The sequence below is a fragment of the Leishmania martiniquensis genome, chromosome 33, assembly GCF_017916325.1.
Source record: "Leishmania martiniquensis isolate LSCM1 chromosome 33, whole genome shotgun sequence".
Taxonomy (NCBI): Eukaryota; Euglenozoa; class Kinetoplastea; order Trypanosomatida; family Trypanosomatidae; genus Leishmania; species Leishmania martiniquensis.
The window spans coordinates 886531-908295 of record NC_090168.1 but is presented as its reverse complement, the minus strand read 5'-3'; the positions used below and the strand labels follow the sequence as shown (position 1 = coordinate 908295).

At 58.6% G+C, this 21765-nt stretch overlaps 9 protein-coding genes across 9 annotated transcripts; all 9 read right to left on the bottom strand.

Annotated features, from left to right (window-relative positions):
• Positions 1-1773: 1773 nt before the first annotated feature.
• LSCM1_02698 (uncharacterized protein) lies at positions 1774-2844 on the bottom strand (the record flags this gene model as incomplete). The annotated part of the gene is made up of 1 exon (XM_067320275.1): positions 1774-2844. The coding sequence occupies one exon, from the start codon at positions 2842-2844 to the stop codon at positions 1774-1776; it is 1071 nt and encodes a 356-aa protein (XP_067175650.1).
• A 916-nt stretch (positions 2845-3760) lies between these two features.
• LSCM1_02697 (uncharacterized protein) lies at positions 3761-4285 on the bottom strand (the record flags this gene model as incomplete). The annotated part of the gene is made up of 1 exon (XM_067320274.1): positions 3761-4285. The coding sequence occupies one exon, from the start codon at positions 4283-4285 to the stop codon at positions 3761-3763; it is 525 nt and encodes a 174-aa protein (XP_067175649.1).
• Positions 4286-4995: 710 nt separating this feature from the next.
• Positions 4996-5565, bottom strand: LSCM1_02696 (uncharacterized protein; the record flags this gene model as incomplete). Its single annotated transcript, XM_067320273.1, has 1 exon — positions 4996-5565. One exon carries the CDS (start codon positions 5563-5565, stop codon positions 4996-4998), a length of 570 nt encoding a protein of 189 aa, XP_067175648.1.
• Positions 5566-6816: 1251 nt separating this feature from the next.
• LSCM1_02695 (uncharacterized protein) lies at positions 6817-8565 on the bottom strand (the record flags this gene model as incomplete). The annotated part of the gene is made up of 1 exon (XM_067320272.1): positions 6817-8565. One exon carries the CDS (start codon positions 8563-8565, stop codon positions 6817-6819), a length of 1749 nt encoding a protein of 582 aa, XP_067175647.1.
• A 2210-nt stretch (positions 8566-10775) lies between these two features.
• Positions 10776-11390, bottom strand: LSCM1_02694 (uncharacterized protein; the record flags this gene model as incomplete). The annotated part of the gene is made up of 1 exon (XM_067320271.1): positions 10776-11390. One exon carries the CDS (start codon positions 11388-11390, stop codon positions 10776-10778), a length of 615 nt encoding a protein of 204 aa, XP_067175646.1.
• An 873-nt stretch (positions 11391-12263) lies between these two features.
• LSCM1_02693 (uncharacterized protein) lies at positions 12264-12647 on the bottom strand (the record flags this gene model as incomplete). Its single annotated transcript, XM_067320270.1, has 1 exon — positions 12264-12647. One exon carries the CDS (start codon positions 12645-12647, stop codon positions 12264-12266), a length of 384 nt encoding a protein of 127 aa, XP_067175645.1.
• Positions 12648-13337: 690 nt separating this feature from the next.
• LSCM1_02692 (uncharacterized protein) lies at positions 13338-15239 on the bottom strand (the record flags this gene model as incomplete). The annotated part of the gene is made up of 1 exon (XM_067320269.1): positions 13338-15239. One exon carries the CDS (start codon positions 15237-15239, stop codon positions 13338-13340), a length of 1902 nt encoding a protein of 633 aa, XP_067175644.1.
• Positions 15240-16113: 874 nt separating this feature from the next.
• Positions 16114-16926, bottom strand: LSCM1_02691 (uncharacterized protein; the record flags this gene model as incomplete). Its single annotated transcript, XM_067320268.1, has 1 exon — positions 16114-16926. One exon carries the CDS (start codon positions 16924-16926, stop codon positions 16114-16116), a length of 813 nt encoding a protein of 270 aa, XP_067175643.1.
• A 2187-nt stretch (positions 16927-19113) lies between these two features.
• On the bottom strand, positions 19114-21072 carry LSCM1_02690 (uncharacterized protein; the record flags this gene model as incomplete). The annotated part of the gene is made up of 1 exon (XM_067320267.1): positions 19114-21072. The coding sequence occupies one exon, from the start codon at positions 21070-21072 to the stop codon at positions 19114-19116; it is 1959 nt and encodes a 652-aa protein (XP_067175642.1).
• Between the last annotated feature and the right edge of the window lie 693 nt (positions 21073-21765).

The window sequence follows — 21765 nt, the reverse complement described above, 5'->3', positions numbered from 1 at the left end:
AAGCGGCGGCTGCAGCTATTTCCAAAGCACGACGGGTGTTGCACAGGAAACGGGATGCGCCCCCTGTCCACAAGCTCGTCGCTCTCTTCACTCCACCGGCGAGCAGCACAAATTATTATTACAAAAAAAGTTTCACTTCAACCTTGTCAGGCGCTCGCGAAATTGAGATGAAAGGGTATCACGTCCGTCTGTGCGCGTCGAATAGAGTGATATTACGAGACCGTGATGGCAAGATCGCAAGCGAACCACAAACTCCTCGAGTGGCGCATGCCGCGAAAAGCGTGTGATGCCTCAGCCTCACTCACTTGGCGTGCCGCAGCGACACCAGTGGCGACGCCGGCACGTATGCAGATGGCGCGTGTAACCCAACACACTCCAACGGGGGCACGCTCTCCGTGAACTTTTGGAAGCAGAAAAACGTGACGCGGCAGCCAAAGGGAAGCAATCCTCGAAATCAAAAAAAGGGGGGTTAGAGAGGGAAAAACACTCTTTGATTTGGGCTGTGTGCACCTTCGCAAGTGTGTGCGAGGAACTTTGTGGGTGACGGCAGACGGGGGGAAAGTGCAGAGGTTCGAATGCGCAGCGAAGAGTGGAAGACATTAAGCGAGAGAAGAGAGCTTGAAATGCGAGTCGACACAGCTACAGCATACCACGCAGAGGCACCCCCAAGGAATGACTCACGCTCATTCGACGAAGGCGCCGTGGACTGGGGCTCCGGCTCTCCCTCTACCTACCCACCCACCCACCGACATGGTTTTCTCACTCACGCAAAAGACTTTGCCACGCAGTTGTTGTCCCTCGTGAAGCTGCGCAAGATCCTTCCCTTGTCCTTTCGAGATGCCCGACGGCATCCCTTTCTTCACTTTTTTTCTGTCTCCGATTCTTCCAGTTTTTTTTTGCTTGCTTAGAACTCTCAGCATTGCAGATGTGCCGACGACATGCAAAGAAAAAACAAAAAGGGAAGACAAGACGGGAAGAAAACGCGAGCAAACGAGAGGTCGTGCGAGAGACGACCGGCATGCGCCCACGCACACCCTAAACTCACGGGCAGACAGCACAGAAGCCCCTTCTACCATTCGGCACAATCATACCACACCATACATGTAGGACCAGAACGAGCTCGGTGAGTTGCTCCTGTAGAGCCTCTCCTCAACCAAGCGAAAAATGCCGCAGGTGCCCAAGGAGCGGCAAATATGCAGGCGCGCTTGTTGGTGCATCCTTTTTCTACGTGTATGCAGGTAGAAGCCCAGCCCCGCATTTCCTGCCTCCTTGCTGGTCAACGGGGCATCCGCGGTACGCCCAGGTGCACATCCGTGGGTACCGTTACCTCTGTGGCGGTTTGCCTCTCTTCGGCCCTTCTTGAACATCTGCGGAAAAGGAGTGTGGCGCCTCCCTCGCACACGGCTCACCACAACACATCGAGCACCATGTCAGGGCAGAGATCAGCGCCTCCGACCATTCATACAAGAGCGAACAATGCACAGCTGTGTGCGAACACCTACAGAGAGAGGCGCACGCGCGCAGATATTAAGCGAACATAGAAATCTTTATATATATATATATATAAAGAATCGAAGGTGAAAGGGAAGCGAGATGGCAAACAACGCGGAACAAAAAGAGGCCACTGCGGAAGATATTCCGCCTCTATCCCCTCGTGGCTGCTTTGTCTGCCGGTGCCTTCGCCGCCTCGGCAGGTATGCTCTCGAAAGCAGCGGTGAGGCGCACCTGAGCACGCCTCTCTTTTTTTTTCCTTCGGTGCCGCGGAATGTGTGGTTACACCTTCACAAAAAGAGAGGAAAGCGAAGCTTCCTTGTGAAGGCTGTGCACCGCCTGTGCCAGCAACGGCGCTGTTGTCAGCACAGTTAGTTTATCGCACTTAGCTGTCGTCAGGCGCTGATCGATGGAGTCAGACACCACAAGCTCCTCCAACGCCTCACAAGCGTTGATGCGGTCACACGCTGGATCGGTCAAAATACCGTGGCTGGCGCACGCAATCACACGCGTCGCGCCCATCTCCTTCAGCAAGTCACAGGCCTTGCACAGTGTGCCGGCGGTGTCGACCATGTCGTCAACGATGACGCAGGTGTAGCCTTCAACGTTACCGACTGTCTGCATGGAGTCGACCTTGCCCGCCTCCTTCCGGCGCTTCAGGATGGTGACAATATGGCTAGCGCCAATGCGATCGGCCAACACGCTGGCACGCTCGACGCCACCGGCATCAGGTGAGACCACCACCGTTTCGTTCTTGTCGAACCACGGCTGTCGCATGAGATACGTTGCGAACTCGGGGAACATGAGCAGGTTGTCGACCGGTATATTGCGGAAGAAGCCCTGTATCTGGCCGCAGTGTAGATCCATTGTGACAACGCGGTCCACACCCATGCACTGCAGCAGTTGCGCCACCGCAGAGGCAGATATCGGCACACGGGGCTCACTCTTGCGATCCTGGCGGCTATACGCGTAGTAGGGCACAATAGCCGTAATCCGCTTGGCCGAAGACAGCTTCAGGGTGTGCACGAGCAGCAGCAGCTCCATCATGGCTGTATTGACGTCCGTGTCGAACCCACCGGCCGTCGGCTGAATAATGAAGCAGTCATCACCCCGTACGTTGTCCACCACTTTAATATTCAGCTCCCCGTTAGCGAAACGTTTGATCTCTGTGCGGCACTTGTCCACGTTCAGGCACTTCGCCACGTTGTCGGTAAGGTCCGGGTTGGCGGTGCCAGAAATGAGCCGAATTCGAAAAGTCGTCTCTACCCCTGGGCGCACATGCTGACGGTAGAAGAAGGTCTCCCCGGCGGCAACTTGATGGCCCTTGTGGTGCTGGGGCGCGTTCTCAGACATCCACGCAGACGCTAATGCGAGACAGAAGAAGTGTCGCAACCTATCAGAGGCCAGGAGAGAGAAGCTGAGCAATGTGCGCGCGTCTGTCGGTCTCCTGTTTTGGGTATGCGTACGCTCTGTCAACTGTCAGCGTGCCTCTTTTTTCGGGCTGCTTCGAATGGCTCGACTATCCTTCAGCTCAAGTTGGGGAGGGGTATATTTCTCGCTAGAGTTCTTCTCCGACTTTTGTGTTTCCTAAGCGCTGGCGATGGTGTTGGCGGCAGCGGCAGGAGAGCAAAAGAGAAAAGCGGCAGAGCTGCGCCGATAAAGAGGGAAGAGCACGAACACAACGCCAGCGTGAGCAGACGAAGGAGAGCGAAACAGAAAAAAGACCCGTGTGTGCACCTCTGCATCTATTGGGAGGGCGTGTGTGTTGTGTGACGGGCCCCACGTGCACACGTCGCGATGTTGGGATCCAAAGACGCAAAGGGGAGGAGCGGGGGGCAGAGAAAGAGTCGGAGCGACGTGCGATGCCGGAGCAGAGAAATGTGAAGCAGAAATGGTGTCTACGCCCGCCACTGGGGTATACGTGCGCTCAAGCAGTGCAGCGGACTCACCCTCTCTCAATGGCGCAGAAGAGCTCGCGGGTATAGAAGATGCACGCATGCATGCACGCGAGAGAGGAGGCGAGGGGGGGCTGAGACGAGGCGTGGCCAGGCCAGGTATGTGGTGCCATTCAAGTCTAAAGAAGAGCAACATACTTGAGATGCAGCTGGGACGGTGGGGTGGGTCGGGTGGGCAGTACGCAGCTAGGGGAAGCCGCAAACACATCGAGGAGGCTCATGAAGCGGGGCATCGATGCCCTCATATTCGTGTTTCAAGAGGATATGCGGATAGGGATGAGCGGCTGCGAGGGGATGTGCCGTGTGCGACAAACTTACGACTTGATGTACAGAGATGCCAGCGGCCCCATGATGGGGACTTCATGCGCAGCGTACCGAGGAGTGGGTAGCTTTCGCGCCTTGATGCGACGAGTTGCCCGGCGGCATCGGCATGTTGCAGCGCAGCCACACCCTGCGTTCTGACGAGAATTCGGGTCACACACGACTGTGTGGCCGTCCCAATGAGCCTTCTGGGGCACAAAATATGCTGGCAGAACGCAGTCGCGACATTGGTGATAGGGAGCAGCGCTGTGAGGACACGATCGAACGTGAGCCACCCCTGCCGCCTCCGCCACTCGAGCCGCTCCTAACGCTACAGCACTGTCAGCAGGGTCTGAGTTCACAAGCTGGATCGGCTGGGAAGCCACCACCCCCGACTTGGAAGGTGCGCTCCTTCCAGCGGCGCTGGCGGAGTCCGCACTGCAACGCCAGCGCCAACACTCGGCACAGGGGCACCGGATGACGTCATGATGAGCGTCAAAATACCGGCAAAAGTCACAAGTGCTTCTCGAAAATAGCATGTGCGGGTGTGCGTGTCAAAGGCAGACGAGGCGCATACCCGAGGATAAGTTGGTGGCGGTGATGTGCGCGCAGTGATGCGTATAGGCACGTCTTTTTTTCTTTTCGAGGAGGGCGAGTCAGAGAGCAGAGGCAATGGGAGAGCCGAAAGAAGGGAAGGATGTAGGGAAAGATCGGAGAAGCGCGCACTACAACCGATGTAGGGTGGAGGGGAGACAGATACAAGCACGTGTTGCGGAGACCCCGACCACCTCCTGCAGACATCTTTTCGCGTCTCGCAAGCGCTGACGGTCCCGCAACTGAGCCTACACGAGCTTTGGTAGAGCTCATACGCACAGAGCCGTCACGGGCTTGCATTTCCTCTGCGCTACTGCGCTGCAGGGCTCTCTGCTCCTCAAGCGCGCGACATCGGCTGGTGCATCTCTCTCTATGAAGATGCCGCCAATCGAATCGGCCGGCCATTTGCGCTAAGGTTCTCACAGTTATGCACGTGTGTGCGTGTGCGTGTGTGTGGCTCAGCCTCAGCTTGGTCAGCTTATATCTCCTCCCTGCCGCTGTCTCGCACCGCAACGGATACGGTGCCACCTGGAGAGAGAGAGGGAGAGGAGGGGGAGAGAGGGGGGGTAGTGCGCTTCGTCTGAGGGCACCTGGCGTAAAGCCACAGAGGTCCCTCCACCCCTGTCGGAGGTGCGACGGCAGTCACGCGACTGCCCTACTTGCGCTTGCGTGAAGCCTTACTCACGCCGGTGGGGCTCTGCTGTCCAAGCCCGCTGCCAGCTACCAGTTTATCCGAGTCCGTTTCTCCCTGTCTCCAGAGCACCCTCGCCCACTCAGGTACCATGTTTGCCTCCCTCCACGGTCGTTGCAGCTCGCCCTCTGCCCTCTCCCCCTTTAGGTACACGCGGAACAGCTCTGACTGGTAAACTGCCCTTGGATTGTTAAGGCTCTGTAGTAGCAGAGGGAAGGCAATGCCGTAGCGAGAGGCCAAGAGGGCGCTGAAGGCGGCAGGCAAACCAATCTTCGTCACCATCAGCTCACGCAGCTTTCTCAGGTCGTACTCCCAGTGCCTCTGAATGTTCTCCACGCCGGTGTAGGGGTCCTTCACTCGGATGAGGGTGTTGTCGGCGGAGCGCCAAATTTCGAAGAAGATATACACCGCCGTGAAGGCAATCGCTACATGCACGGCCATGAAGAGGAGGAGAATACGTGCTTGGACATCGGGGTCGGTGCTGTCCAGACTCCAGCTCACGACCAAGACCGTTAGCGGTACCAGAGGGTTCATCGTTCGGCCGATGTGTGGGCCGAGATCGTATAGACACGTGCGGGTGTGTGAAGGGCACTTCGGGGAAGGGAGTGCGTCAAACAATTGGAAGCAGGTGAGGATCGCGGCTTGGCGCTTAGCTCCCTGCCTCACCTTGTGCCTCTGCTACCGCCTACGGTGACCTTTGAGTAAGTGCCAGAGGGAAGAAATCGTACAGGCACGGGTAGTGCACAGAGAGAGAGAAAAAGGGAAGGAGTCGGAGAGAGGGCAAGTGAAGGAACGAAAAAAAGAGGGCGCGCGCGTTGGGAAGCGAGCTAGAGGAGTGCACACCTCACCTTTACTGACAGCGTTCATCGGCAAAGAAAGCAGAGAAGTCGCCGTGCAAGGAGATGGAGAAGAGGAGGGGAAAGGGGGGAGGGGGGCAGGAGCACCTTTCGGTAAAGTGTGCCAACACCAACACATGGACGGAATCACTGGTGCACTATAATAGCGCAAACTGCAACTCTCGCTGTTCTCTTGGAATGGCGGCGGAGATTGTGCGAGGTAGCTGTGGCCCTGAGTCTGCGCGCCGATGCGCGCATCATCGCCGCCCATCGTCGAAAGCGACCGCCATCCGTATTGTGTGTGTGTTACGTCGTTGCGCTCTGTTAATACGCGTCGGCCACGCCACGCATTATTCGGCTTTGTCCGTTACACCACAGTCACACGTCAGCTGCGACAAGTGGTGATCGTCGCCGCCCCCGTCACCCCTTGACCTCCACTGCGGCCGCCAAGTCCGTTTCCTTCACGGTTGGAGAGCCTCCTGCCCACATGCCTCGGCGCGAAGGATGGGCGCAGTGGTTGCGCGTAGCAGCTTGAAGACAAAGCAAGCCGTGCTGACTAGCACCACCCCGCATACGACGGGCGAAGAGAGCGAGAGAGGAAGAAAGCACACAGCGGAGGTGGAGGAAAAAGGGGAGGTGACGTCGTTTGTTTTACGCCTCGTCTGCTCCTCTTCTCCTGTGAGCGGATTGGCAGGGCGGAGGCGACCACAAGAGGGCAGAGAGCGTGGAAGAGAGGGAGGCAATATCACAGGCGTGCGAAAGGAAAGGCCAAAACAAAACGGAAGAAAAAAAAGAGGTCGGAGATGAATGGCATTCACTGTGCAGTCACACATATCAAACACGCACACGCATCCCTACTGCGACCCGGCTTTCGGGTCATGTTACCACTAATCGGGAGCGCATCTTTTCTCGCCCTCGATACCGTCCATCCACGCCCCTCCCCCTCTCCTCAGCGCATCAAGGACTTCCAGTTCATGGGGCGGAAGAGGTTGAGGCCTTCGTAATCTGTCGTTACCACCATGCCAGGAATCTGCATGTGCCAGTGCGCCTCCTTCGGGTGCATGAGTCCCTGATGCTGAAACATCAGCTGATCGGGGTACTCCCTCAGCCTCCCGCTGAACAGCTCGCCCACCGCCTGCTGCTCCTCATCCACGTCGCGCTCGAGCGACAGATCCCACAGAGTGCAGCGGCCATCGTCGCTGAGAATGGACAAAACACTCTCGTTGTGCGGGGCGAACTCGACGGACGTGATGGCCTTCTTGTGAAAGGCAATACGCTGGATCGGCTCCGACGCTGCAATGCGCCGCAGATCCCATACAGCAACAGCGCCGCTATCAGCGCCCGTCACGAGCAGGTGCGACGCCTGCCGCGCACGGTTCCAGTCAGCCACGTTGATGTCGGAGGGGTCTGCCTGAAACGAAATTTTGCAGTCTCGCATGTCACGCGTGTCCCAAACTTCCACTACGCCACCGGAGCGGGCGGTGATGAGCACATCCGCCTGCGTCGGACTCCACTGAATCTCTTCAATCGACATGGCGCCAAGTGCAGTGCTACTCGATGCACTCTTCCACCGGCCGTCGTCCGTGGGTTGCCACACGAACAGAGAGCCAGCACAGTCACCCGACGCGAAGACGTTCGCCTGCACCGGGCTCCAGTCGAGTCCGTAGCCCTCCGTCTTGTGCGATGTCGACGGAGTGCAGAACTTCAATGGCTGAGCTTTTTTACTCTGCCCGCCAGTCGATTGCTGCTTCCACACCTGCGCCTGCTCCTTCGACCAGTTCGAGAAGTCAGTCAGGGCACGCACCTCCGACTCTATATCGAATACCTGGACATGGCCAGCGTCGGACCACACGGCCACGAGCTGGCTTCCACTCGCTGGGTTGTTCTGTGGGCAGCAGCGCACGCGATTGGCGGTGCCGTAGTGCTTGATGGAGCGGTGGTGCACCACAGGCTCGCCATCATTCACGTCCTCGCCGGCCTCGTCATTCTCGTCCTCCTCGCTATCGTCCTCATCACCGATGTAGTCTTCCTCGCTGTCGTTATCGCTGGCTACATCGTACTTGGTGCGGCACATGTTCGTCACATAGAGCACCAAGAGCTCGTTGCGCGCCTGCTCATCCGCTTGCGTGCCGCATACCAGCACCATCGAGAGTGGGTACTGGGTGTAGTTGTCCTTGTTGTCCTTCACAATCTCAAACGAGAGGCACGGATACTCCGTGCGCAGCTGAAAGAAGGCGTCGTATGCCCTGTTGGAAAACTCGAGCTTCATCGGCTCACCGCCCTCCGCCTCATCGGCGGCGGCACCTTCGATGTCGCCACGCCAGACCAACACGGCCGCGGCACCGCTGGCCTCATCGTCGTCGGCGCCTACCTGGTCGAGCTCCTTGAAGGAGATAGACTTGATGCCATTCGAAATGTGCGCCAACGACTCTTTCTGGAACTCAGCGTACTCGTCATCGCCCTCATCGCTTGCATCGATGATTTCCTCCTCGTCATCGCCGCTCTCGATTGCCTCAGCGCCGCTCTCGTCGTCCTCCCAACTCTCGTCGTCCTCGAGCTCCGCCTGCCGCTTCGCCTCATCGAGCTCACGCTGGCGGCGCTCCTCTTCTTTCTGCATCTCCGCCACGTCCTTCGTGCGAGCGCGTGCTCCAGGGACGGCCTCCCCGTCACGGGACGAGCGCTTCCCTCCGCGCTTCATGGCGTTTGTGCGCTGTCTTCGACAAGTCACGAGCGCGAGGCGCTGCGATAGGCCGGAAAGCGACAAGGGAAAGGGAAAGCAGCAGAGGAGCGTCCGGCGCACCGGATCAAGGGCAGGAAAAGGCGGGGAAGAAGGCAGACGCGTATGTTTGTGTCTGCCTACGTATCGGCCGGCACTTTCCTATGTCGCTGCTCTTTTTGTGTTTGTATGAAGGGAGAGAGGAGGTGCCGGAGGGTAGGGGGGCAACAGTGATGTTGTCTGGAGCGCAGTTGTGAGAGGTTCCGCTACGCTTCACTATCACAGTACACGAAAAAAAAGTGCCGCTCGTGTGATTGCCTTCTTTTGCTCGCTTTCGCGTGCGCCCATGTGCAGTCGACCTCTTCTCCGTGCGCAAGCGCGTGGAGAAGTGGGAGGAAGAGCGCGTTCATCAGGGATGCGCATCAGCGGCATAGGCAAGGCGATGACGACCGAGACAAAGACGAACGTGAAACAGCAAGACCGCAATGATATCAGAGGAAGGGGAAGAGGGGCATGGAGTGCAGGAAGAAGGCATTACGCATGAATGGCTTCATGCTCAGCTGAAAAGGTGACGCTCGCCGCGAAAGGGGTGGCAGACGAGGTCCGAAAGGACGGGTGAGCGAGAGAAGAGCGGATACACACACACACACCTGAAGAGGCAGCAGGAGCGACTGCAGCACGCAGCCTGTGAACGCGCTTCTTCTCTCCCCCAGAAGCCCCCGCTTCACTTGCTGCTCTCAACACCAGCCCACCGTTCTCCTGCCTGTCATGCTCCTATCCTTCGGGTTGAAGCGGACGAAGTGCCTTGGCACATTGATTTTAGAGACCCAACGCTGGCCCACCGCCTGGTTCTCTGAACCCTGCGTTGGTCCAGCGCTGCCAGGACTCCCCCGGCCCCCCCCTGACGGACACACGCCACCCCTTGGGCAGCAAGGCTGAGGAAAGGGCGTTTTCAGTCGACTCCCTTGCAGTAGCCACTCACCCTGGCAGCCGATCAGCGAATCGGAGAGGCAAAGAGGGCGAGAGAAAAACGCACGCGAGCGATGCAAGAAACCTTAAGAAACAGACAGGGTGAAAGAGAGGGGGAAAAACAGGCGTACCGCTCGAAGATGCACATGTACGGGCGCAAGATTCACAAGCCCGCGCCGCAGTGCTGAGCCGAAGGCGAAAGAGATGTACGTGAATTGGTGGTGCAGACATAGTGCGTGTCGTTGTGCGCACCCATGAGCACGCGATAAGTGAGGGCGGGTACACTTGCACAGAGATCATCCGAGATAAAGACGAAGATGGAAGCAAAGAAAAAAAGAGGTGCTTGACGCAACAAAAGTACACACAGACACAGGTGCATCCCGCACATGGCAGACTATCACACACACACGCACAGACTCGGATTGTCAAGGAGAAAAGAAGGGGGTACTTTGAGTAACGGATGTATGGTGACTGTTAGGCAAGAGCGAAGTGAGACACAGGGACGGGAAGAGGAAGAGACAGGAAAAGCAGGGTTGACCTGCCAGCAGCGCTGAGAGGAAGATGTGAAGGTGAGCACTGCAGTAGAGAGAGAGCGCGCGCGGGAGCTTGCGCCACTACCTACAAGAGATTTTTGCGGTGTAGTCGACTCTTCCTATTCCCCTGCATCCCCTCCCTCCGCCTTGTTCTCGAATGTTTCTCCAGCCCACGCAAGTTGACCGCTGCATGAGTACCTCTGCCACGACCACTCACCATGAGACTCGTGAGAGCAGCTCTACGCTTGCCAATGTGCGTCTGCCTATCAGTTCTGGCCCCTGACCCTTTCATGCACATCCTCAGCCACTGCACAGCAAGTGGAGAGACGCGCTGCCTACAAAGTAGCGCATACTTCCACACAGAAATAACTTGGCGATGGCATGAGTGTCAGAAATACTTGCAAGCGCTGTGAGAGAGAGAGAAGCCGGTTCGCCTAGACTGAGCACCAAAGGGAAATCAATGCCGACAGCCACCCAATATGCGGAAGCGGAGAGAGCTGCACCACACACGGCAGCTGCACGTCACTCGACTAACAAGAGCGGCAGAAATGCCGCAATAAAGAAAAAAGGGGGGAGACAAAGACGTTGACTCAGGTGAGGCACCGCCATCCGCGATCGTCTTCAGCTCGGCATTATCCGCCTTGGCTAGAAGCACACGCGCACCACTCGAATGTTCTACCCCGCCCGCCCTCATAAAGCCTGTAAAGCCTTAAGCCTCTCCGCTATGTCGTCCTCGGTGACCTCCTGTCTACGCTCCGGCGCCGAAATGCTGCTACTCAACGGCGCACTGCCAAGCTTCGCACTAAGGTCGATGTTGTTCTCCGCAGCTACCTGCTCCATCAATGAGTCCACCTGCGTCACCGGCACCGTGCCGGCCGAGGAGCTCTCAAAGGCAGCGTCCATAGTGCCCAGAGACACATCCAGCGTGCCGACCTGCTGCTCGAAGGCGTCCATCACCTTCGCGATCCGCATGGGGTCCATCGAGGTGAGGATTTTGTCCATGCCTTTCACCGTGGTGGCCATCGTCTTCGTGACCGCTTGCATCTGCACGGCAGTCTGTATGCGTGACGCGGCGGCGTCCAGGCGGGAGGCGAGGCGGAGATAATTCAGACTCTCGCTGCGTTTTCGAATCGCATTCTCGGCGTAGATGCGAGCCGCCTCGGGGTTGCCCTTCTCCAGCGCCGTCTTGACATTCAACTTCTCCCGCTCCGCCGCCTTCTCCGACGCGGTGGCGCTCTTCGTCATCTGCCTCGACGCGAATCGCATGTTGAATAAAATGTCGTAGATTCGGTCCTCTTTGCCCATCGTCGCTGTTGCTGCTGTTGCAGCCGACGCACTGGAGGGAAAGAGGGTATGAGCGAGGGCGAGAGAAGGGGAGCGGGGCGATCCGCGTAAGGCGTGGGAAAAGGGGGAGAGCTGATGAAGCCGCGGAAAAGATGAGTGAGAGAGCCGACGCTCGGGATCGATCGCACGACGAGAGCGCAAAGATGCGCGGCGGCACAAACCTAAAGCAGAAGAGCGTCGTAAGACAAGAAGCAAAGATGCGAGCAGTGAAGTGTCGTCAAGACCCAGTGAAGAATCGCACCACTGAGGTGCACGCATCTGCGTTGGAGCCTGCTCAAGCGCGGGGGAGAGAGGAGGGGACTGGTGTGCAAGTGCCACTTGCGATCCTTCGCTCTGCCGTCAACGAGTCGCCCCCTTCCCTCTCTCCCCCTTCTGCAGCCCTGCCCATTCTCCGCAGCCTCTCTCCTCTCCTCTCCCCGCCTAGCCATACTGCTCAGCTGGAGCAATGCAGGGGTGCCGAGTAGTTTACACTTGAAGAAATACGTCAAGAGAGATGAGGCAAGCACGCGGGGAGCGAGTGAGGCACGGGAAGGAGAGGGCGAGGGGAAATCAAAGGCAGACCCCATCAGCGTTTTTTTTCTATACAGTGACTCGCTCGCATAAATATGTGCCTGCATGGCACCCTCATCGCGGTTGGCGGCTGAAGTGAGCGGCACCATGTAAACTCATGTATATATATATATATGTGTGTGTTTGTGTTCCTGGGGAAGAGCGGAAATCACCGCATCTTAGTCTCCGCTATTCCAAGTAGAGGGCGCGCGTGCGAGCGGACCGGAGAAAAGAACCGGGCGCCAAGCCTGTGCTGCCGGAGCGAAAGCGTAACACTCAAGGAGGCTACTGCCCCATATCTTTCGAGAGGCGCGCCTCGTGAAGCATTGCGTAGAGCAGCGGAACAGACGACGGGGCGGCAGCCATGTTCAGCTCGGACGCGAGTACGCGACGCGGCACTTGGCTGTCCGGCGTTCGAGCCTCGAGCTGAAAGACGGCCAGTGTGTGCTCGAGGCCATTGAACGTGAGGTACTCCTTGATGAGCTCATTGATTATCATGTTCTCTGGAGGCATAGGTGGATTCTCGACAGCCCTGCCATCGCCGTTGGCAGTGACGTCGGAGAGTCTCTCAAAGATGGCTGCTCGGAGCTCGGCCTTGATGCGACTCATAGTGCCATTCGTCTCGAGCGACTCCCGCATCGCAGCCTTGAGAGACTCTTGGCTCGACATGCCACCTTCGCCGCTTTACGTTGAGTCGCCGATGGGCTCAGCAGGGGACAGCACTCGAGGCTCCTTTGCTGCTGGCCGAGAAGTCGGAGGGAAACGCCACAGAAAGGGAGAGGGAAGAGGGAGAGGAGGGGGTGAAGCACAGAGACACAGCCGATGGAAAGCTGCGGTCGTGTGCGGAAGAGTCAACAGGGCGGGAGGCAAGCGCGGTAGTCCCAACCGCTGGCCCGACCTGGCGCACTTGTATTGGATATGCACGCAGCTCAGATAGAGAGAAAGTTGCAGCAGTGCAAAGAAGCCGAAAGCGCACCGCCATGCCTCGTGGGGCACTTTACTGTCTACGCTTGAAGCACACCCCTGCGTCCGTGCCCCCTCCCCCCCTCCACACATACACGCACACGCACACACATTCACGAGGTGCCTGCTCTCTCTCTCCCTGAAGTATCGCCTCCTCACATTATTTTTTTCGTTCTCGTTGGGTTTCTCTTGTGTGAGATACCTGTAGGCGCCCAGCAGCCTGCCCATACGCTCACCACATGCCCGAGGCCATCAGAAGGCCTGCGCATACTTTGAAACAGCCAGCGAGCGTGCGCGGGAGGAGCGCGCATGCTCGCAGAGATCCACAGTCGCTCGCTGGATACGATTATGGCCGCCGGCAGAGCTGCCATCTCTCTCACACGGCAGCTACAAGAGTTAGAGGCGACGCATTACCAGCACGCCCAGCACAGTACCCAACACCAAACCTCCCGCGGTCATCAGCACATCAGTAGAGTACCAGTCACGTCCCCGTGCCTGGGGTGCCGTGGCAGCGACTGCTGCAGAGTCGACTCCATCGGTTGCAACGCCTATAGCAAAGGCATCAGGGAATTGGTCCTTGCGACCGATGCCAGCATGAACGAGCAACCGTCCAACAGCGCACTGCAAGCGCAGCCCTGCGCCATTGCGGGGACCCCTGCCGGCCTCTTCGTTGTGTGTGTCATGAATACTTGTGCCCGTAGCTGCCGAAGACGCTTTGGGCGCCGCTGCGTCACCACTCGCCGTGGCGGCGGTGGACGCAGCAGACTTCTTTTTTCGCTTCCGCTTTCGCCCCTGTCGTGACGTCTCTGAGGCCAACTCCGCTGCTTCCGTCGCCTCCCTCTTCTCCTCCGCAGTGTCCCCCTTCGTTGCCGCGGCACTGCCTTCTGTAGTACCTGAACTTCCACAGAGGGTCTTCACCGTCAGTGGGGCTACGGCCAACTCCACCGCGGCCTTCCCTGTTGCCTTCATCTCCAGCGGAACCACAAAGTATGCGACAGTCTTCTGGCCGCTCGAAGACGCCCCTGCCCGTGCGTCTGACGGGGTGGCTGCCGTGGACTGCTGAGAGCCACCCTCCACCAGCTCATACTGACGGACTAGGCAGCCTCGAGCGGAGAGGCCGACCACCTCGCAAGACGCCTGCAGCCGCCGCGGCAAACGCATCTTGGCAACAACGGTCCATTCGTCATCGTGGCTGCCATTCGGCCCGCAGGCGCACTGCAGAACAGTAGATGACCCCTGGAGGGCGAGGAGAACTTGCGTATCACTGACTGCGCAGGCGAAGAGCCGCGGATGCGCAAGTTCGCGGGCGGGTGCTGGCATCTTGGCAGGCTGGGGCGGCGTGGGAGACTCCTTCCCCTCCCCTTCCTCCGCCGCCTCCTGGCCCTCGTCATTCGCCTCGCTCACCTTCGCATTGCTGGCGCGGTTGTTGGCGATGTTGACCGATTGCGACTCGAATTGTGACAGCATCGGCTTCAGCTCTCGAGCAACGCGTTTCTTTACGTGAAAGCCATGCACCGTCCAGTCATCGTTCACCACAAACAGAAACGGTCCGTCACTGCACGTTGCGACCGCCGTGCGTGCCTTACCGTGACGGCAGCGGCGATTCGGCAAGGCACACTCCCGTGTCACCTTTCCCTTCTGCAAGTCCCAGAAGCGCAGGCTCTGCTTGCCGGCATGGATGTCGCACAGAACGGATCCCGGAGCAGGCACCGGTGATGCCGCTGCGTGGTCGTGTCGCACCCACTTCAGCCGCTCCGGTGCCTTGGTAACTTCGATCAAGATGGTGGACGTTGAAGGCGCCGACGAGGGATGTGAAGAGGGGGAGCAAACGGTCGCCTCACCACTGGCGCCTTCCCGGGGCCGGTGCACTTCCAGCGCGAGGTGCCGGTTCCCCACCCACACCACACCGCATGCCTCGACCGTCACGAGCTCGTCGATCAGCTCACCCACCTCGCTACGGGCGAATGAGAAGAGCCGCAGCACCGTGTTGGCGCCGTCTTCGCGAAGGTGACCGGGGGTGGCCGACGCGGCTGCCGCACTGCCGCGTGGGCACACCATCGCAATGTGAGACTGTGCGGCATTCATCGCGAAGGCGTGCACCACCCCTCCGTAGACGAGTTGGGAGGCGAAAGATGAGGTAGATGAGGGGGTCGCTGCAGCATTGCCTTTTTCAGCTGCTGTTGTCGGCACCGTGGTGGATGATGGAGAGCCAGCCGCTGTCTTCACGTGCTGCTCCAGGAGCAGGTGGTGACGATCCGCATGGATGAACAGGAAGCGACCGTCCTTGAGAGTGGCCATTATCTGCGGGGCTCAGTGGGGTGCGCTATGGGCTTTTTCTTCTCGAAAGACGCGTGCGGGTGTGCCAGAATACTGTGCTGCTGCCTTTTCGTTTTACTTCTTCCCGCTAAGCAGCGGAGAGATCGATGGCTGGTTGGGAGGGGAGGGGGGCAGTAGGGCCTGTGGCGGAGAGAGAAGTCATTAGCGCGAATTCAAATCGAGCAGGAGAGGCGGCGGTAAGCGCTCTACTCAGAAAAGGGAAAGAAGTCCGCTGGTGGAATGCAGTTCTGAGGCACATGGTGTGCGACAGTCTTGATGGCACTTAGTAAGCTGTGCGAGTTCACGGTGTACGCATGCGTGTGCCGCAGAACCTCATGCCGCAACCACCAGCGTCGAGATGGGGGGTGAGAAGGAAGCGCAAGGCACAAGAGCACGCGCCCCACACGCACACACTCTCCCAATCTCCTCTGAAACCTGCTAGTGCACAGCAGGTGCACCTCTGTGCAAGCGGTTGCTGTGCACGGCGTATAGTTAGCTGCTCACGTTTTGTTTTAGCTCCTCCTTCTTGCAGGGGGATGCGCGCCGCGCCCGTTTCGTAGCAGCGGTAGCAGCGGTGACAGCGGAGAGAAGACTGTCAGAGGCACATCTGCTCGCCCTCTTGACGAAGCCACCGAGAACGGGGAAAGTGCAACAACAAAAAGGTCCACTACTTTTACATCGAGAACACGCCCCAACAAGCACCCTCTCATGGGGTGGAAAGATGCTTCGCAGTACATGCCCAGAAAACAGAAGTGGCGTGCAAGGCACGGCTGAGCACTCCACTCGAGAAAGAAAGGCCCTCAGACAGAGATAGGGGCAAGCCGACCGATGGCGCCCGTAGCACCCCTTGCCGTGGTCACGACACAACGCGCACGGCTCGCACACGATAGCCTCGATATGCAGATTGGATGCGGGTTGCACTGTAATGCAGCACCTGGCGTACTGTCAATGCAGGGGCACTCCTAAGCCGTGGCAGGGGCGTCGTGCCGCCTACCGAAGCAGAGGCGAAACTACGGAGCTTCTCATTAGAGGCCAGGAGAAGAAGGGCGGTTGAAGTGTACTGCCTGCGCGCCTCCTCCAGCCCTTGGCGCTCCTGACGCTCTTGTGCGAGAAGTCCGCGTACTGCCGCGACAGCTGCTGCGGCCTTCGAAGAGGGCGGAAAGATCGAGCCAGGTACACGCCCTGGAATGCTGGTGCGCGCCAGCTGGACTTCGCGGACGCCGTGTCGGCCAACAATGCACGCCTTCAGCGCCAGCGAATCGAGTGCCTCCCATGTCAGCTGCATTCGCTGCAGCTCCTCGTAAGCCAAGAACAAGTCCGTGAAAGACTCGGCGCACGCGCGTACAACACGGTGGCGCATGGCGCTCTCCTGCTCAGCCATGAGCATCTTTGCCTGCGCAAAGGACAGCTTCACAAAGAGTTTCCACGGCAGGAAGGCGGCGTCTGCATGCAAAAATCGGCGCTCCTCTGCTTCGTCCACAACCAGTCGGTTGATCTCCTGTGTGTGCGCGGTGCGCCGCGCTTCGAAAAACGCACAGCACAGACGTTCGTAGTCGGCCAGATAGTCCTCTACGATCCCAAGTCGATCCTGCAGCTCACCTTCGTCGACGCCGGCTGACGAAATGCAAAAAAGGCGGTACACATCCCACCTATCGAGGCTCTCCGACATGATTCGCTGATAGCCATGAGGATGCAGGTGCAGTCAGACCGAGACGGTTGCAGTAGTGCGCACCACGAATAGAGAAAAAAAAAAGCGCTGCCGCTCACGCAAAGATTCCTCGAACGCAATCGCTTTCGCTGCCAAACCAAAAGAGCACGCAGGATGGGCAACGATAAGCGCGCACCACTCTCAAGGAAAAAACGCAACGGTCGCCAATAGGGCGCTGCGCCTTCCTCGAACGGACCCGCTTACACTGAATCGTGCGCCTGCTTTCGCTTCTCGCTCTTCCTGCAGTGCGTCACGGTGGGTGGGGGTGGGGCAGTCGATAGCAGCAGTTGAGCAACGCAGCCTCGCCTGTGTGTGTGCGTAAAGGCAGAGAGTTGGGGGATTCTGGAGACGTTTAGGGGGCGAGACGGGGGCGAGACGGGGGCAGAGAGGGTCAGTTTTGGTAAGCTAAATCGCCTCCCCAAACAACAGAGGCTCAATTCAGACAGAAAGAGCGGAGAAGCACGCACGTACATACAAGCAGAGTTCATCCACCGCCTTTCCTGCCTTCATCCTCGCTTGAGGAGCCTCTTGGCCAGCCTCAGCGATGATGCCGAGGGGGACCTTGCTGGGGTAAAGCGGCGGAAGGGCATCTGCTGCAGCAGGCACACCTCTGTGCAAGCTCCACTTTGCCGTCCGCGTACCACACCAGCCACCACCACCACCAGCCTCCGCTTCAGAGCCTAAGCATCTTCGTCGGTCGGGCGGCGGCAGTCGAGTCGCTCCCCTGTCCATGTTTTCGTCTTTCTCATTGGTGTTGGAGCCTTTTGGGGGGGGATTACCGTTTGTGTTTTTGTTTAACGCGCTTACACAACTTCGAGTGAGTTGTCGACAGAATTACGCATATTCCAACCGAATCGCCTCGGGCAGTGCGCCTTACACAACTTTTAAAAAAACGCCAAAAGATAAACAAAAGAGGCATAGCAGAGAGGAGGAGGCGGAGGCGGCGGCATCCGAGCCGCGTGCCACTGCATCGTCTTTGTGTCCCGCATCCCTCTTGTGGTTGAGCAAGAGCGCATCTCTCTCTCTCTGAGCGTGCCCGTGTCGCTGCTCGCACTATTACACCTCTCCTTCTTCCTCTCCCTCTGCCCCCTCCCCCCTCTTCTCCTCACCTCTGCATGGGAGTGAGCGCCTCGAGCGAGAGAAAGCGCGCGCACGCAGAAACAGAAACGGACAGAGGCATGGCGAAAAGAAGCGAATCAGTTGGACATAATGAAAACGAAAGGGGGAGGAGGAAGGGGGAGAGAAAACGAGTTATGCCGCCGTTAGTCGAGTGTGCCGAGATGATGTGTCCGTTTCGTTGCTATTCTCCGCTTCCGTTTCGTCTTGCCTTTCCGTTTTCTTCCGTAGTCCGTCGCCGACGGCGACATCGCGGCGTTTCCTAGCGTGAGCGAGCGGGGGCGTGGACCATCAGTGCACAGGGAGAGAAGAGGGGGAAGGGAAGGGAAGCACGCCGGCAAAACGAAGCGAGCACTAAGAAAACGAGCGCAGCAGCCACACGCACATGCGCGCGCCTCATCAGCCCATCCCGCCTCACCTGATCAGATGGTGTAGCAGACGCCCAATCCCCACCCCTTTTTTTACTTTTTCCCTTCCCCACATTGCTTCATGCCCTCTCCGTCTCGCTCGGGCCTTCACTGCCCCACGCGCCCCCTCGCACCATCGCCTCCGGCCGCCTCCTAAACGGCGATCAGGCGGCCGACGGTAGCAGACAGGCGCGCCGCACATCCACAGGTCTGCCACGGATTTGAGAGAGAGCGACCGAAGCAGGAGCACGTGCGAGGGATGATGTGGGGGCATGGGAGCGAAACAGCGGTGGGAGAAGAAAGGAAGAGGACCACAGAGCACACGGCAGGGACGAGGCGACGAGAGCAAAAGGGAGCGAAGACGAGGAGAGCCCATCCACAAGCCGCCAACACCGATCGAAAGAGAGCGATGGGGGCAGGCTGGGGAGGAAGACTCGAGTTGGGTGAGGGGTACGTCGCACAGCCGGCACAAGAGGTGACCGGCACGGCACTCATATGGAACGGCGCTCCACGGCCATCGCCATAACGACAGTCACGTCACCGCCTTGCCACCCCCTTCTCCTTTCGTCTATCCGGCCGCCCCACCACCACCCCCTGGTCCCTCCAGTAGGCGTACCTCGAACGCTTAACGTCTGTCGCGAGCACCATTGCTCTTTACCTTACCCGTGAACAAATGCATGGGGCGAAGGTTAGGGATGTGGTGGTCACCCTCGCCCTTCCGCGCCTGACGGGCCAGTGGCCGTGTCTTCACCTTGCTCAGCTTCACGGCGCGCAGCTTCTCGTTCACGTCGCGATAGCCGTCGCCGCGGTTGACGCTCATACTACGGTCGCGACTAGGCGAGGCGGCGCTGATGCTACGAGTTGTCTTGGTGCTAACGTGCGAGGAGCCGGAGCGGTCGCGAAGGAGCGCCGTCTGAGCGACAGACGTGGAGCGTCCACGCTTTCGGGTAGGCACCTCGCCGCTGCCGTCCGCGATGGACTTTGCCCTGGCGTCCTGGCTGCCGGTACGCTTGTTGAACTTGTCGATGGCGATCGCCTGGCTGTGCGTGCGCCGAATGGCAGGGTTCTTCATGGCGCGCTCCATCTTCAGCACCTTTACCTTGTCCTTGATGAACTTGACCGCCTCAATCGTGTCGCTATCCAGCGTGTGCTGCTCTTGCTTGCGGGACGCCTCCAGCTCCAGTTCCTCCAGCCGCGCCTCCTCCTCCGCCTCCAGCTCCAGCAGACGCTGGTGAATGTCAGGGTCGATATTGTCATAGATGTTGTGGCCGTCCATGATGTCAGGAATGATGTCATCGACCCACTCCGGGTTCTCCAGATCCCAAGTCTTGCGCTCGTTCCTCTGGTATTGACCCGGACCCCCATTCTCCCACTCGTAGTCGCGCTCCGTCTTGCGGCGCCGCCTCGGCGACTCACCCGTGGCGCGCTCCTTCAGCACTGACTCCGGCACGAAGGCGGGGCGCGCCAGCTCGTCGCGCTGCTGCGGTGTGGCGCAGTAGAGGCGGTTCTGAATCGCCTGATAGCGGCCAGATCCCTCTTTCTGCTCCGAGCGGTGAGCGAGCAGCATGTCACAAGCGACGGTCTTGAGGTCCCCGACGCCGACATCTGTGAGCGTGCTAGTCGTAATCCACTTGGCGCCCGCCTCCTGAATGGCGTCCATGATGAGCTCCTGCTCCGCCATCGAGAGATCGTCGATGGTGCACACGTCGCATTTGTTGAAGACAACGACAACCGGCTTTCCCGTGAACAGGGGACCGATAGAGTCAAAGAGGGAGACTTGCTGCTCGATGGAGTAGCCGCACTGGCCGCTCAGGTCCATGAAGAAGAGGATGCAGGCGCGGAGGTGAGCCAGCGCGGTGATCGCCTGCATCTCGATGACGTTGCGCTCCTCCAAAGAGTGGTCTAGGATGCCAGGGGTGTCGATTACCTGCCAGGTAGTGTACTTGTAGTCCGTGTGACCGACAAAAAGCGACTTGGTCGTGAACGCGTACGGCTGCACCTCCACATCAGCGCGCGTCACCTTGTTCATGAAGCTAGACTTACCGACATTAGGAAAGCCTGTCACGAGCAGTGTTCGCGCGTTGGGGTCGATAGAAGGCAGGCGAGACATGTGCTGCCGCACCTTCTCCAAGTAGGCAAGCGCGCTGTTCAGCTTCTTGCACGCCGTCGCCATACGGCCGAGGGCTGCACGCTTCAGCTGCTTGCAGCGGTAGAGGGAGTCGCCATACTTTAGCAGGCGCACATAATCGCGACCGATGTTGTCCACCATGTGGCGAACCGCACCCACCTGGCCAAGCGCAACCTTGTAGTGATCGCGGTCGTACAAGACGTGCATGAGATCACCGTAGAAGGGGTGAATGTCATCCATCCGCGGGAACTCCTGCAGGATAAAGGTGAGCTTCTCATTGATCGTCTTCTGCGTAAACTTCACCTTGCGCATGTAGAACTGGCGAATGCGGGAGATGTGGTAGCCCTTGTGCACCACCGTCGGCGTCTTGCGCTGCGTCTTGGACAGGACAATATCCATGAAGTCCTTGTACGTCGGGACGACGGTAATCGTCTTGAAATTGTACACGGACGTCATGATGGGCTGGCAGAGAAACGGAGGGAGGGGGAAAGGAAGAGGTACACTCGACTAGGCGAGTGAAGAGGCCGGGGGAGTGCGTCGCGGTGGTGGGCCGGAGGCGCAAAGCTCTGTCGAAGTTGAGAACGCGAGAGGGGCGATGCGCGAATGTGATAAATTGGTAGAAACGCTGAGCCGGGCTTTCTTGCTTCTCCTTGTTTCCACAGAGATGGCCAAGGATGCAGCAGAGAGCAGGCGTATGCAGACTCTGGGAGGGGAATTCGGAAAGAAGTGAGCAAAGGAAAAATGCAGTTGGCGCGTGGGTCTGTCACACTGAAGTGGTCTCCCTCACAGACACCTACCATAATGGCAAACAGTTCTCAGAGACGGTGGGGTGTTGACATGGCAAACAGCAGCAGTAGTCGTTAGAGAATAGGAAGGGAAGAGAGGGCAACAGATAGCGATGAGGCGGTGCCGCATAGCAAGCGTAGCAGGCGCGCGACATCATCGTCGACGATATCATCGCGTCCCTTATCCGGCGGAGAACTTCAGGTTGTATGCCACAGAGAGGGCAGAAGGTGGCCATGGCACCCTTGACGCACCGCTGCAGCAGATGTACGACGCTGAAGAAGGCCGAGAGCTTAGATGCACGAAAGAGATGCTGGCGCCGCCCGTACGTAAGCATTGTTGGTCTCACACTTCAAGACTCACGCT